At 34.8% G+C, this 17,286-nt stretch overlaps 1 protein-coding gene across 1 annotated transcript; it reads left to right on the top strand.

The window, feature by feature from the left end:
- Positions 1 to 6,180: 6,180 nt before the first annotated feature.
- On the top strand, positions 6,181 to 7,725 carry LOC148917589 (uncharacterized). Its single transcript, XM_089049831.1, has one exon. The coding sequence runs from the start codon at positions 6,181 to 6,183 to the stop codon at positions 7,723 to 7,725; it is 1,545 nt and encodes a 514-aa protein (XP_088905957.1).
- Positions 7,726 to 17,286: the final 9,561 nt, after the last annotated feature.

Genomic DNA, 17,286 nt, shown 5'->3' with positions numbered 1-17,286 from the left:
TAAAATTTAAGATTTTTTGGGTTTGGCCTGATGGATTAGAGATGGCCTTATTGAGTAGGCTTATCTGATATATTGAAAGGTGGCCCTTAATTGCAATGAGTCAAACTGTGTTAAGTTCGGATTAAAAATGTCCAATTTGAACCCATCCTTTTAATTTATTTAAAGGATAACAGTCACGTAACTTGTTTTTTTTTTTTTTAATACAAATGATATTCTACTTTAAACTAATCTAAACTGTAAGGAAGGGAATTTGAAATCAGGTACATAGTGGAAGCACATCCCCTCTAGCCAACTTTGCTAAGCTCATGTCTGCCTTGTGACTTGTTTATTAAATGAGTAAGGTTTAGTTTTTTTCTTTTGGGTTAACTACATAAAACTACCCACCGTTTGACGTTGTTTCAAATTAGTATCCAACCTTCAAAATCTTGCACTTAGATACATGAACTCCTAGGAAAAATCTAAATTAGATCCTTCATTACACAAACCGTTAATAAATGTATTAAATTATGATATGGCATAAGTGAGTTTCACTTTTTTTGCCGATATGGAATGAAAACAAATAACAAAATAACTGTAGGGGCTTTTTTCTTCCGCAGCAAGTGGGTTTAGGTCAGAAAGAACAATCTGATGCAAGTGTCCCCTTGTGTTTGAGTTCGAAGATCAAGCCCCAAGGATGTCTCGAAAGGGTGATGACGCCTTAGGAAACTCCTTGGTTACCTTCACCAATGAAAATGACAACAAATTACAGATAAATATTCTAGCTTGGCATGAGTGACTTATGGCATGGGAGTAAAAATTATCATGGGTTTAGCACTTTAGGAGAGAGAGTTGTGGGTTCCTATGAGGTACAGAGGTTCTAATGGAGAGGGAGAGAGGTTCTAAGGAGGTTTGATGAAGATGGAGAAGGATGGTGAAGAGTTTTGGGTGACTTTCGCAGTTTCCGGCAGCTTGACAATGACTCACAAAGCTTCACAATCTACCAAAATAGGGGAAATAAAGGAAAATGAGGAAGGATAGCATGAAAATTCCTGGGTTTACATGTGAGAGAGAAAGCTTGCTCTCTGAAGGTTGTGGTTCTGTTGTGTTGGGTAGAAAAGGTCCTATTTATAGTCACTGAATGGGTCTTCTCCAAGAAACCCTAATGGTTTCTTTCCAATCTAGCTAAGCTTTCCTCTTCCTTTCTTCTCCTCTTTCTTGACTTACCTCATGGAGGCAAAAATCAGTTCTGCCCAATCTCACAAAATCAGGATTTTAGGAGCTTGAGGCTTCAGCAGCTCAGAGGAAAGCTTCCATTTTCACCCATCTTCTTTCTCTTCTTTCCTCCTATTTTCACGGCCAAATCTGATGAAGGAAAGAAAATGGGTGCGCCTATTGGTTTAAGGGATAGCATCTTCCCCTGCATGCCAATACCCCTTGGTTTCTTGAATGCTTGCACTTGGAACTTGTTCTCCCAGCAGCCCCTCACATGTGAATCTTTGGCTTTCTTCGTGGCCTTTGCTTCAGCCAAGTGCTAAAGGCCTTGGACTCCTTTTATTGAAATGGTATGGGCCCTTTAATATAGAAGACCAAGTTATCTAATAAGTGGGTTAAATTCACCAAGTATTTGGGCTTTATGGGCTATCTAAAGTAATGGGTTATTTTGGTTGGGCTACTCTAGTTGAAGCAATTGGGCTATTTCCTCTCTTGTGCTTACCCACGTTTGAAGCCTAAGAAAATGGGCTTGAGTCCCGAGGCCCCCAAGCGACCCGAGACTTCCATTTCTCAGCCCATCAATGGGCCCCATGACAATTCATTACCATCCATACCACAACCCACTCAAGCAAGCCTCGGGCATTTGAGTGGCTTGGGCCCACTTAAGCTTGTAGTGCGATTGGGTGTGAAATAATAATTTCCCGCTTGGCATGGCATGTTGCTTGACATGCTTTTAAATATGGTGCTTGATAGGATAATTGGCATGGATTTGCAGAGCTAAATGCATTTTATAATTTTAATCTCAATTCCTAGCTTGACAGATTTTTTATTTAGCATGGCATGCGGAGTATGACTCGTGTATGTCATACTTTCATGTGCTCCAAATCGGATCTTTTTCCAATAATATATCGTCTTGGGCTAGAAATTTATTCGGGCCTCAACAATAACAAACAAAATATAAATAAATAAAAAACCAGTCCACAAACCAAAAAAAAAACAAGAACATACTCAAATTAAGAACCAATTATTCCTAAACTCATATCATTAACAATATAGACAATTATATAAAGTTCATCTATTATTTTTATAGTAAAAAAAATCATATGTACACACATTAATTGACCAAATAGTAAGATTTTCAAAAATCAATCATATCCAAGGGAAGAATAACTCAAACTAAAATATGGAAAGTGGGAAATGGAACATAGGACCTTCGATGCAAAAATAAAAGCTATTAATTACTTGAGTTACAAGTCCAAACTACAATATCAAGTTTCATATGATCTTTGATGTAAAAAAATTATTTGTCGATTTGTTATTTCTCTTGCTGGAATTGCTTCTTGGAGCTTCATTTAGGAGGGAGTTGAATATCTTTCTAATGGATGGTTCTTTGGAATTCTTATATTTGTTCTATTCATGTCTGTTTCCAGGACAAGAGTTTGTCCTAACCGATCAATGTTTTTAGCTTTTGGATTTAACATAGTAGTCATCACTTTATAATATACTCTAAAGACCAAGGTCTAAAATATCGATGGTATTGGAAATATCGGTAATCCAAAAACACGGAAATTTCGATGGGAATATTGGGATAGTATTGATATCAATAAAAATTAAATAAAAATTAAATAAAAATAATGGAAATTGTAAGAAAAACTTGGAAATTTTTATTGAAACTTTGGAGGATGTTTATTTAGTCAATTATCGATTAGTTTATCACAAAAAATTGGAAGGAAATGCATTGCATGATGGGTTTAACTGATTTAAGTTGATTATATAGTGAGCTAACAAACATTGTGAGTGTACAAAATATGTAGTAATTAATGAAAGAAGATTAAACACACCACAATCATTTATATATAATGATCAACTATAATATTTTACACTTTACATTGCATGGTAAATACATAAGTGACTTAATACCACATAAAGTTCTCATTTGCGTATTATCACAAAAACATAAGCAACTGTGAGAATCCTTATTCTTAAAAGTGTTAATATTTGTTTTGGTAAGTATTAAAATTATAAATTATTTTATGGAAATCTATGTTTTATTTGCTTCACTTAAATTTAATAATTTTGACTATATATATAGTTGTTTGACCATTCTAATAATTATATATATATATTATATTAAAAATGTAGAGAAGACACAAACGTCCTAGCTTGCTGCATGCATAGCTTGTTATGGTATATATTTTATTAATTATATAGGAAGCATGAGGTGGATAACTTAAGCTTGAGGTGGCACCATTTCTTAGTTGCTTAAGGGACGTGTAAACATATAAGATTGTTGCATTGCTATCCAAGTGCTAGCTGGCTTTACTTCATCAAAATATGATCTCAAAACCAAATGTTAGCACTTATCTCCCACCTCCAAACATATCAACCAATGATATACTAATAGTTGCCGCCTTATTTCTAGTATAAATAGAGAGTTGCATGTACAATTGTTTACACATCTTGAAAAGGGCATGCATAGCTTGCTTAAGAAACGAGAAGACCATATTGGTAGAGAGAAAAAGAAAGAAAGAGAGAGAGAGAGTTGTAATAATATTCTTGGAGGAGTTAGAGGTCGGAGCTTGTGTTTTTCTTAACTTGGAAATAGCTTTGGAAATAAGGTAGGGGTTTCTTGGGGGGCCTTTTTCAGAAATTGATTTAATTAAATTTCGTGAGCATAATATTATTCATGGTATTGTTTGATTTACGTACTCTTAACTGTTTGAACAATGTGGGCATGATTATATGTACATTGGTGATATTTAAATGATTACATTGTTTTTATGAGATATGTGAACTATATAATGTCATGGAAATTATTTGGAGTTCTTGGGTTGAGAAAATAATGGTGGAAAAAGAGGGTAATGGGAATGGTCTTTTGTGTAGTTGAGTCTAACTCTTGGCAGGTACTGGTCTCAGGGATCCCACAGTGCACATGGTTTTTATTGGGTGATTCGGGACTGGCGAAAGGGAGTTAGACAAGATGACTAACAAAAGGGGAATTATGGGACAGTTGAAATGGGTGTTAGTTCATATAAATGGGCATTCGGGACCAAGTGGTAAAAGCATGGTATGGGACGTGCAGGTCTGCTTGTCCAGTTATATGAATTAATGGGATTAGATGAAGAGCATTCATGCATTGTTACTAATAATGTGAAATTTGGCTGCTTGATTATTTGTCACTTAATTTAATTATGTCAATTTATAGTAAAAAGGTTTATGTCCCTACTGAGCTGTGGTTTCGCTCACCCCCTAATAGATTTTGCAGGTACCGAACCTGAAATCTAGAGCTTGTGATGATTTTTGGCATGTCTATAGAATGTAACATAGCTTGTGGTTGAGTAATGAGCTACTCTTTAAGTGAACTCTCGAGTAGTTCTAACTTGTAAAATAATGTAAAATTTTTATGGTTTCAAACGTTATCGTTTCCGCGTTTCTGCTGAATATTTTATGTGAAATATCTATTTTATTTATTTAAATGTCTTCTTCACATTTTAGTTATAGTTTGTATTCAATTCTATAATTAAGATGTGAATCACATCGTAACCCAAGGTTTTGTAAATCCGAGGGTTGGGGTGTGACAAGTTGGTATCAGAGCTTTGTTTTACGATTTCATTAAATTGTTTTGTTACTCACTAATCAGTTAAAATATTGTTTAGGATGCAACCCGATCAGAGTAATGATACATGGGGAGGGTTCCAAATGGGACCCGAAGGCCTTATCCCAATAGATGAAGAAGTATACCATAGCCGTCTACGTAACCAAGCCTATGTGGATGTCGTTAATGAAGTTGTAGAGACAGGGTATAGAAGGATGTTTTATACACCAGAAATGCAAAGACTTGTTGTTAGACATCGATTGCAGGCCAATAACATACGGAGTCAATATCAGTTGAATATTGAAGCACACTCTTACAACCAGGTATTAGAAGATGCTGCAATTATTGCTGCTGATATGTGGCCACCACCAGGAATAGACTTACCTTATATTCCGAACCACAGACTTAAACTTACCCCGTGCTGCACTGTGAGATGAAGCCTATTTGGAACCTGGACCTTGATGCTTTATCTGCTGAATCTGCGTCACCGCTTCAGAGTTATCATTGAACCACAAAATCCTAGTCCAACTATCATCAATATAAGTTCTGATGATGAAAATGAATATCCCGAGCCCATTATCCCTCCTGTTGAAATTATAGATATTAGTTCTGATGATGAATAGATTCTCTCAGAAGTTTGACTAATAAGATAGTGTAAGTCTAACAAGCTGATTTTGGTATGTATAGTTTTTGGTAAGCAGCCTTATGAAGGTTTTTAAATAGAAAGTTCCTTGTAATATAGGTTTGTGACCATTTTGTTAAAATAGGTTTGTAACAACTTATAAATATTTAATAAGCATGTTTTTCTGTAATATTTCTTCTCTTTTTTTTCATATAATTTATCAATGTTATATATATAGGTATGTTTTCCTTTCTGATTTCTATTGACATGATCAATTGCATAAAAAGTTGCTATGAATTAATTAATTGTCAATTTTCATAATATGTATTACTTCATACAATTATTTTTGTGTCATGCCAGTATTTTTGATCTTGATATATTGAGTGATTTAACCTAAACTCAGTTATGTGCAACTCATCAGCTTACACACTAGCAATTCTTTTTACTGTATCATATAGGTTTGCATTTAACTTACAAAGACAAGTGGCAGTTTTTTTAAGATTCTATTAAAATCTTGTGTACATTTCAGTATAGTTTGGAGTTTTCTTAAGTATAGCATTCAGTCATTTTATTTAGTTTATTTGACTATTCGATTCACTAGATTATAAAAATCCATACTAGATTTCGTTAGCATCAACACTTTTTATTGGTATCTGTCATTGTGTGTCTTACGTTGTGCATATGACAAATATGCTTATTTTAATATATTATATATATATATATATATTTTTAATCTTGTGGAATTATTTGGTATCAAGGTTTAATTATTAAGATGGCTGGAGTAGAAGGACAAAATGAGAATGATGTGAGTGATAGTATGAGAATAATGTTAGCCATTCAAGATATGGCATCTGCTATTCGTGAGACAAATCAACAGAACCACGAACCCCATCAGGAAACTCAAGATGATCAAATAATGAGGATTCAAGGAGAATTTCGTAAGACACGACCACCCGTGTTCAAGGGTGATCCAAACCCTATGGCAGCAGAAGAATGGTTAAGACAAATAAAGAGAAAGATGAATGAACAAAGAGATCCTGGAAACTTGAAAGTGACCATTGCTTCTACCTATTTGGAAGGACAAGCTTATCATTGGTGGGAATCTGTCTTGGCTATGCCTGATGTTGAGGTTGCAACTTGGGTTGCCTTTGAGACAATGTTTTTGGAGAAATATTTTCCTGAAACTATGAAAACCATGAAGGTACGTGAGTTCACTAATCTGTATCAAGATGATATGACTGTGGGACAATATCAAGCTAAGTTTGAAGAACTCATGCGTTTTGCTCCTTACATGATTCCTGATGAGTCTGCAAAAGCAAAGAAATTTGAAGAAGGGTTGAGACTAGAAGTCAAGGAGAAAGTAGAACTTTTTAAATTGAAAAAATATGCTGAAGTTGTTGATCGTGCCTTAATGGCCGAACAAAGGATACCTAGTTCGAAAAGAGTTTTTGAACCTAAGAATCCTAACGGGGGACAAAGTAACAAACGCCAAAGATTTTTTCCCTCTCGTTCTCGATATCAAAATCCAAGATCATTTGAGGCAACTCAAAACTCAGGATTTTGTTATCATTGTCGACAGATAGGACATTACCGGAGGGATTGTCCCCAGCTACAATCATATCAGATACCTGTTGCTCCACAACCACAATCACAGTTTCGTGCACCACCACAACAATTTCAAGCTCCACAAACACAGTACCGTGCTCCGTACCAAGCCCCATATCAAGATTCACTGAATCGGTTTAGAGGTCCTGTTAATCAACAGACACAACGTCCAAGGGGACAACCTACACAACAAAGGCCTAGGACACCAGGAACAGCAAGGAGGTCAGAACAACTCACTCAAGGACGAGTATATGCTGTTGGACAAGTGACAGAGCCGAATGAACCTACTGTGGTGGAAGGTACATTTCTAGTTTTTAACTCGTGGGCTAGAATATTATTTGACCCCGGTGCTACAAATTCATTCATATCCGTATCGTTTGCATCTATTCTTGGAATAGAATATGAATTTATGAAATCCTCATTGATGATTGGATCTCCATTGGGTAAATGTGTTGAAGTTAATAAGTTGTGTAAATCTTGCCCAATAGAGATATCATATCATAAACTTGTTGTTGACCTGATGATATTGGAATTCATGGTGTATGATGTAATATTGGGAATGGACTTACTTACCCAATTTAAAGTTATTCTTGATTGCGGTAGAAAGATGGTGACTATGACTGTCAGTGAAGGGGAAACATTTAGTTTTTATGGAAATAGGAATAGTTGCAAGCCTGAATCAATCTTGGATAATAAAATTGCAATTATTTGAGATTGATTGCTCACATGGCCAATAAGGATCTGGGTGATCCGAAACTTGAGCTTATTCCTATAGTAAAGAATTTCAGTGATATTTTCCCAGAAGATTTATCCAATTACCCCCAGAACGTGAAGTGGAGTTTTCTATAGATATCTATCCTGGCACATCACCTATCTCTATACCTCCACATCGAATGGCACCAGCAGAGTTGAAAGAACTCAAAATACAACTTCAAGAACTTGAAAGAAAAGGTTTCATTCGTCCTAGTACGTCACCATGGGGTTTTCCTGCACTTTTTGTGAAGAAAAGTGATCAAAGTCTGAGGATGTGTATTGACTATCGTCAACTGAATAGAATCACCATTAAGAATAAGTACCCTTTACCTAGGATTGATGACCTGTTTGATCAACTGCAAGGTTCCCGATACTTCTCAAAGATTGATCTTCGCTCTGGTTATCACCAATTACGAGTAAAAGTAAGACGTATCGAAAACTGCATTTCGAACGCGATATGGACATTATGAATTCTTAGTAATGCCTTTTGGGTTGACAAATGCTCCAGCAGTTTTCATGGATTTAATGAATCGAGTTTTTCGACCTTATCTGGATCAATTTGTGATTGTGTTCATTGATGATATTCTCATTTATTCATCATCTCAAGAAGAGCATGAACAACACTTGTCAATTGTTCTACAGACATTGAGAGAACACAAGTTATTTGCCAAGCTAAGTAAGTGTGAATTTTGGTTAAAGAAGTGAAATTTTTAGGACATGTTATTTCAAAAGAAGGCATTGCCGTGGATCCTACAAAAGTAGAAGCAGTGTTGAATTGGAGACAGAAAAATGTTCACGAGATTCGAAGTTTTCTTGGTTTAGCTGGCTATTATAGGAAATTTATCAAGGATTTTTCTCAGATAGCTAATCCAATGACCAAGTTGACACAAAAGGAGTTAAGTTTATTTGGGATGATAAATGTGAGGAAGCATTTCAAGAGTTAAAAACTCGATTAACATCAGCTCCTGTGTTAATTATACCAGAAAAAGGTGTAAGTTATATAGTGTATACTGATGCATCATTGCATGGTTTAGGATGTGTTTTGATGCATCGATGACAGGGTTGTTGCTTATGCTTCTCGTCAATTGAAATCACATGAGAAAAATTACCCGACACACGATCTAGAACTGGCAGCTATTGTTCATGCATTGAAAGTGTGGAGACATTATCTATATGGAGAACATTTTGAACTCTACTCAGATCATAAAAGTTTGAAGTACTTATTCACTCAGAAGGAGTTGAATTTAAGACAAAGGCGTTGGATGGAATATCTAGAAGACTATGACTTTGATTTACATTATCATCCTGGAAAAGCTAATGTGGTAGCAGATGCTTTAAGTCGAAATCCTCAAAAAGTCATAGCCAGTTTATATGATCAAAGGTGGAAGATGGTAGAATCTCTCTATGATTTTGACTTGTATGTAGGTATGCACCAGGATCATGCATATCTATGTAATTTAGTAACTCACCCCACTTTGATTGGAAAAATAATTGAGGCACAAGAATCTGATTCTATGTCTAAAGACATTCGAACTAAGATTACAACTGGAAAGACACCTGATGGATGGAATGTCCACACAGACGGTGGACTAAGATATTTGGATAGATTGTATGTACCTGAAATTTCTGATCTGAGAAAAGAAGTTTTGAAAGAAGGACATCATTCATTCTATACAATTCATCCTGGAGGAACAAAGATGTATCTTGACCTGAAACGTAACTTTTGGTGGAATGGTATGAAAAGAGATATAGAAAAATTTGTAGCAAAGTGTCTCACATGTCACAGTGAAAGTGAACATCGAAACCGCTGTTCATTACAGCCATTACCAGTAGCAGAGTGGAAATGGGATCATATAACCATGGATTTTGTTACAGGTTTACCTAGGTCTCCAAAGGGACGAGATGCAATATGGGTTATAGTGGATCGTTTGACCAAATCTGCACATTTTTTACCAGTCAAAACAACAGAGTCCACTGAAAACCTTGGAAAGCTTTACGTTCGAGAGATAGTAAGATTACATGGGATTCCTGTTTCGATTGTTTCAGATAGAGATTCCAAGTTTACTTCCAAATTTTGGGGAAGCTTACAGAAAGCATTGGGTACGCAACTAAATTTTAGTACTGCTTTTCATCCCCAAACTGATGGACAATCAGAGAGAACCATTCAAATTTTAGAGGACATGTTGAGAGCATGTATTCTAGATTTTGGAGGAAGTTGGGAAGATCATTTGGTGTTGGCAGAATTCGCCTACAACAACAGTTATCAATCTAGTATTCAAATGGCACCTTATGAAGCTTTATATGGAAGACCTTGTCGGTCACCTGTATGTTGGACTGAAATAGGAGAAACTGTGTTGTTAGGACCTGATTTGGTACAAGAGACAACTGCAAAGATTAAAGTTATCAAGCAACGTCTCTTAACTGCTCAAAGTCGACAAAAGAATTACGCTGACCAAAGAAGGAAACCATTAAGCTTTTATGTGGGGGATTATGTATTTCTTAAAGTCTCACCACGAAGAGGAGTAAAAAGGTTTGGAAAGACAGGAAAATTAGCACCAAGGTTTATTGGACCATTTGAAATCTTGGAAAGGATTGGTGAAGTAGCTTATAAGTTAGCATTACCACCTCAACTTTCAAATATACATAATGTTTTCCATGTTTCTATGCTTCGGAAGTATGAGCCTGATCCAACCCATGTTCTAGATTGGGGAGAACTCAACTTAAATGAAGAACTGTCATTTGAGGAAAGACCAATACAAATTTTGGATCACAAGGAACAAGTTTTACGTACAAAAACAATACCATTGGTCAAAGTTCTTTGGCTACATGGAAATATGGAAGAAGCTACGTGGGAATTAGAAACTGAAATACGTAAGAAGTACCCAGAATTATTCTCTGATTCCAGTAAGTTTCAAATTTCGAGGACGAAATTTCTTTAAGGGGAGTAGATTGTGAGAATCCTTATTCTTAAAAGTGTTAATATTTGTTTTGGTAAGTATTAAAATTATAAATTATTTTATGGAAATCTATGTTTTATTTGCTTCACTTAAATTTAATAATTTTGACTATATATATAGTTGTTTGACCATTCTAATAATTATATATATATATATTATATTAAAAATGTAGAGAAGACACAAACGTCCTAGCTTGCTGCATGCATAGCTTGTTATGGTATATATTTTATTAATTATATAGGAAGCATGAGGTGGATAACTTAAGCTTGAGGTGGCACCATTTCTTAGTTGCTTAAGGGACGTGTAAACATATAAGATTGTTGCATTGCTATCCAAGTGCTAGCTGGCTTTACTTCATCAAAATATGATCTCAAAACCAAATGTTAGCACTTATCTCCCACCTCCAAACATATCAACCAATGATATACTAATAGTTGCCGCCTTATTTCTAGTATAAATAGAGAGTTGCATGTACAATTGTTTACACATCTTGAAAAGGGCATGCATAGCTTGCTTAAGAAACGAGAAGACCATATTGGTAGAGAGAAAAAGAAAGAAAGAGAGAGAGAGAGTTGTAATAATATTCTTGGAGGAGTTAGAGGTCGGAGCTTGTGTTTTTCTTAACTTGGAAATAGCTTTGGAAATAAGGTAGGGGTTTCTTGGGGGGCCTTTTTCAGAAATTGATTTAATTAAATTTCGTGAGCATAATATTATTCATGGTATTGTTTGATTTACGTACTCTTAACTGTTTGAACAATGTGGGCATGATTATATGTACATTGGTGATATTTAAATGATTACATTGTTTTTATGAGATATGTGAACTATATAATGTCATGGAAATTATTTGGAGTTCTTGGGTTGAGAAAATAATGGTGGAAAAAGAGGGTAATGGGAATGGTCTTTTGTGTAGTTGAGTCTAACTCTTGGCAGTACTGTGTCTCGTGGATCCCACAGTGCACATGGTTTTTATTGGGTGATTCGGGACTGGCGAAAGGGAGTTAGACAAGATGACTAACAAAAGGGGAATTATGGGACAGTTGAAATGGGTGTTAGTTCATATAAATGGGCATTCGGGACCAAGTGGTAAAAGCATGGTATGGGACGTGCAGGTCTGCTTGTCCAGTTATATGAATTAATGGGATTAGATGAAGAGCATTCATGCATTGTTACTAATAATGTGAAATTTGGCTGCTTGATTATTTGTCACTTAATTTAATTATGTCAATTTATAGTAAAAAGGTTTATGTCCCTACTGAGCTGTGGTTTCGCTCACCCCCTAATAGATTTTGCAGGTACCGAACCTGAAATCTAGAGCTTGTGATGATTTTTGGCATGTCTATAGAATGTAACATAGCTTGTGGTTGAGTAATGAGCTACTCTTTAAGTGAACTCTCGAGTAGTTCTAACTTGTAAAATAATGTAAAATTTTTATGGTTTCAAACGTTATCGTTTCCGCGTTTCTGCTGAATATTTTATGTGAAATATCTATTTTATTTATTTAAATGTCTTCTTCACATTTTAGTTATAGTTTGTATTCAATTCTATAATTAAGATGTGAATCACATCGTAACCCAAGGTTTTGTAAATCCGAGGGTTGGGGTGTGACAGCAACATGGTGGTTAAGGCATTGGAGGAGTGAAATGGCAAGGGTTCAAATCCCCTTTGAGTGTGAGAGCGAAATTTTGACAAAATATTGCTGAAATATGAGCGAAATTATCGACATCGATATTTTTTGGATATTATCGATATTTATACGATATGTATATGACTATGTTCCGAAATATCCATGACCCAAAAAAAAGATATATCCTTGATATTTTGTCGATATTATCGATATGTTAGACTATGCTAAAAACAATAGTAAGGGGTAGTTCCCTAGCAGACATATCATAACCATAAGTTTCGATTTGATTTTTATTTAAATATGATTTGGTTTTGATCTAGAGTAATTGTAATTTTGATTCGTCCTTTGAAACTGGTATCACATAGACATTCTAGGAACTAACTACCACTCTACTCAAAGTCTCTCTCTCTCTCTCTCTCTCTCTCTCTCTCCTATGTTTGAACTTTGTTGTCATTAAACCTCTCTCTTTAAAGCAAAATCATATCAAACTCCAAGTAAAACCCCCTACAAAGCAACTCATTACTGCTTAAATAAAGAAAGAGACACTAATTTATTTATTACAAGTCGACTATAAGTAAAAATCCCTTCGCACTCCAAGCAAAAGTTTTTCTTCAAAGCAAAATGAAATCATTGATGATCATGAGATGTATCTCATTGATATTGTGAGAAATTAATTTTGATGGTGTAATTGTAATTTTGGTACGAAACAGTTGTGCGTCCCTTTGAAACTAACTACCACTATACTCAAAGCTCTTTCTCTCTCTTTCATTTGAACTTTATGTTCATTAAACCTCCCTCTGCAAAGCAAAACTATGTTAAGCTCCAAATAAAAACCATGCAAAGCAACTCATTGTTGCTTAATTTTGGCAAATAAAAGAGCCATCAATTTATTTATTGTAAGTCGATTGCAATTATAAACTTTATGCACTTCATTCATGATGAGATGTATCTCGTTGATGATCATGAGATGTGTCTTTTTAATATTATGAGCAAAGCCCTCTCCATTCCTCTATAAAAACAGTCATTTTCTTCCTAAATTTCTCCTTGTATGAACCATAAAAATCAAAACCACACAGACAACATATGGTTTCACTTAGATTTTCTTTACTTTTCTTATTTTTTAAACTTTCATATTTTTATTATGATATTGATTTTATTTGTTGTCTCCACAGATGACTTATAGATCCCCTAGAATTTTTCTTTATGCAACATGTAGAAGAGCTGCCGCTTGTCACACCCACAGTCGGCCTCTAAGTGAGCTTGGATCTTTTTCACTAACAACATATATTTATTATGTCGAATTATGCATACTTGAAGTTTTTCTTTATTTTTATGGGTGCATTTAAGAACATGTACCTTTTTCATCACGTAACGATCCACATCTTTACATAAAAATTGGATAGAGCGATCTTGTCTCAGCAACAAAAAGCAAGAAAATTTTATGGCTTGATGATTGGCTTCACCCTCCAAAAAATCTCCCGAAGACAACCTAATATTTCTTTAATATAACAACCCGGTCCTAAATTAATAATTAAATATTAAATTATTCAAGAAAAAGGCGATTTTACCCCGAGAATATTTTAATGGGTTTAAAGTTGACTTTTTGTTCGGGAAAGAATTTGGGTATTTCAATTGTACCGTTGCGTATGCTTTCTCAACCTCTCGAGATGCTCTAGCTGCTAGTTGTGTTGGATAAGAGAAATTTCTGAGTTTTGGGGGTAAATAAGTGATTGAAAATCTGCTGTTTTTCGGCCTCCAATTCCAGCCAATTCCGTTGACTTTTTGGGGTAGCTCCAAGAACAAACCTTGCTCCACTCTATGTGGTGATCATGTAGGTATAAGTTTTAACTGGCGGTTTGGAGAGTTTCCGATCGCTGGAATCGCTTTGGACACCCACGTGCTGGTGGCGCGTGGGCCACATTTTGGCTAGTTCTTGAGTCCTAAAACAATCCTCATGTCATCCCGAGCACGATAGTATGCTTAGATATGAATTTGGTTACTGTTCGACTGTCGATCGGATATCTCATATTAGGCATTATCCGGGTTTGATATGTTCGGGCCGTTGGATCGACTCCAATTTAATATATGTTGATCTATGCATTCTTAGGACTGCGTAGGAATTCACGGATCTTGAATCGAAGCCCCGGATGTTCCGATTCAATAATTGAAAGTTTAGTTTAACGATAATCGTTTGATCGTATGATCGCGAGTGAACCAACAGTCTGATTTGAACCAAACTTACAGGGCATGTTTAGTAAATTGTGTTGAACCTATAGGAACTCTCATATTGGTAATTGGAGGTCGTGGGCCCTGCGGGCCCTGTTGACCTAGTTTGGGCAATCTGACCCCTCAGATGACCGTGAGTCTTCCGAGGTAGTTTTACCTTTCTAGAAGTACTAAAATGACCCTGTGAACAAGTCTCATATGGTAGTTGAGTTATTATGATTATGTTGAGATTAGGAAATTGTTTTATAATGTTATATGGAAATTCTTAGATATCATATTGATAATTGAAATGATATTATTATGAGTATAAATATAATATATGGATTGGATAGTATTTTGTTGTGTATGGAAGTATAATGTTTTAATTGTGGATACGGTATGTTATGGAATTCATGTGAAAACAAGTGTTGAATTCTATTTGAATTATTTCAAATCTTTAGAAAATTTATGTTCGTATGAGTGTTCATTGGTTCGTAACGGCATTAATTTCATGGATAAATTGTTCTTTAATCCAATATGAATTGCTAACTTCTTTTATTTTTGATTGTTCAATATCTTCATATCCTTTTATTTTGATTGATGTTAAGTGCTACTATCTTTTCATGAGTTCAATTATATTTTTCTTATTGCTAAGAACTGACTTAGCATGCTTTTAAATTAAAAGATCAAATATTAAGCAATTTCACTTTCTGAAAATCATTTAAAAAAGATAACATTGAAAAATTAAATTGGTTTTAATTTTTTCATCTTCATGTTAAAATTTCTCTATGATAATTTTAATCGAGTTATAATTTGGATTAAAGAGCATGAAACATATTTTGCTTAAAGAATTGAACCTTGATGCCTTAGCATTTCCATTATTGATATTTCATTTTTAAACTTAATCTCTACAACACTCAAATTAAATTACTTTTCCATTTTGTAGTCATTTTTATTTTGGTACGTTTAATTATTTCTTTGTGTTCAGACATTTGCCTACCTACTCCTTGAGGATATGATACTTGGACTTCCAAGATTATTACTACGTGTGACTACTTGCACTTGGTTAGACGCAACACCTTTAAACACTTCTCTTTTTTGTGTTATAAAGGATGTTGACGAACCTACACAATATTCACCAATACTCAAAGTGAAATTATGAAGGCGTGGATGGTCTCTATTCTGTCTTCAATTAAAATGTGTAATCTTATTTTTCTATGCTTATTTGTTGTGATCCGATGACTATGTCTAGCTAGGCCTCTTGGCCAAGGCTAGGAGGATGCCTTCGTTTAATTATTTGTGTTATTGAATGTTGAGTTTTTGATCTAATGAGGTGTGCTGATAAATTTATAATCTCTACTTAAATTTATTCTAAGTGTTGAATTCTTTTGATTGGCCATCTTTAGGGTTTGCATCTAGGTGATAAGATGGATACATGCAGACCTAATAAGTTGCATGTTTCAAAGCTGATTGCAATTATAAATTGTGAAGAACTTAATACTCTAATAAAGATTAAGACTTCATATGATTCCTTGTTTCCATAAAACTTAATGAATCTCATATGTTTAACCTATGCCATAATACGGATAGATTACATAGTAAGATAACAACCTATGCCATAATACGAAAGTAATCACAGCTAAGGGAAAATCGGCTTAAGTGCGCTAAAATCAACTTAGGTACAGAATCTTTATCGATTAACTAATTGGATTAATCACTTACCTCAATAACATGAGTAAGAAGACTAATGGTTGAATCTAAAGCCTTGGTGTTTCATCATATTGTTAACAAGCTTTTCCAAAATCCTTTTTTTAAATTTCCTTAAATTTCATTGTTTGCCTTTATTTGTTTTCTTAAACCAAAATCAACTTTTGCCAACTCACTTTTCAAAACTTCCACTGGCGTGCACCATATCTCTATTTTTCACCTTTGTTTCCATTTAGTTTATGTTCTATTAATTGAAATTTTACTCAATCCTTGTGAGAACGACCATGTGCTTGCATATCTATACTAACCATTGATATGTGCTCTTGCAAGATAAACTTGTTGAATTTAATCTATTAATTTAGGTTGAATTTGGACATAACAACTCATCAAATTAAAATCCCCAAGCGAGCAAGGACACTTTGTTTCTTTCTTGCATTGCATTTGCACAAGATAGTAACTAATGAGATGTATTGTAAATTATGGACCACTCTTTTGACAAGTTAGACAGATCGTCTTGAAGGGTTTAATTCGACCATGTACCACTTTCTTGGAGCCATGCCACTATATATAGGGCTTGAAATTCAATCATTAATCCCAAATTTTGAAGAACCCTAAACCCAAATGGCCAATTTCGAGCCCTAATGTGAAATGAGGATAGTTTCAAACGAGCTTTTACGCTCAAGGGATTTGAGTTACGAAATTTCCTCTTGCATCGTCAAAGAAATTGACAATAATACTAACTTGTCCTTGAACTACTACAAATAGACATAATTGAAACTACATGGTCAAAATGATTAAAGTGCCAAAGAAGTTCAGACTCATTTAAGAAAGATGCTATAATGAGGAGTTTAAAGTGAGAAGCCCAATCCCACCATCAAAATATTTAAAATATTTAAGTCACATAATTTTTTTACATTTGTTTATGATGAGATTGACCTTTTTAAATAGCCCTCTCACTTTAAACTCCTCGTTATAACCTCCCCGCCCATTTAGAGCCTACCATTGGGCTTTCTCTATAAGAAAA

The sequence above is a fragment of the Prunus mume genome, linkage group LG4, assembly GCF_029339155.1.
Source record: "Prunus mume cultivar Tortuosa linkage group LG4, ASM2933915v1, whole genome shotgun sequence".
Lineage (NCBI taxonomy): Eukaryota > Viridiplantae > Streptophyta > Magnoliopsida > Rosales > Rosaceae > Prunus > Prunus mume.
Note: the sequence above shows the minus strand (reverse complement) of the source record. Positions and strands in the feature narration are given on the sequence as shown.

What these genes read in the sequence shown, in the direction of transcription:
- LOC148917589 (XM_089049831.1), top strand. Translation starts at nt 6,181, where the DNA reads ATGGCTGGAGTAGAAGGACAAAATGAGAATGATGTGAGTGATAGTATG.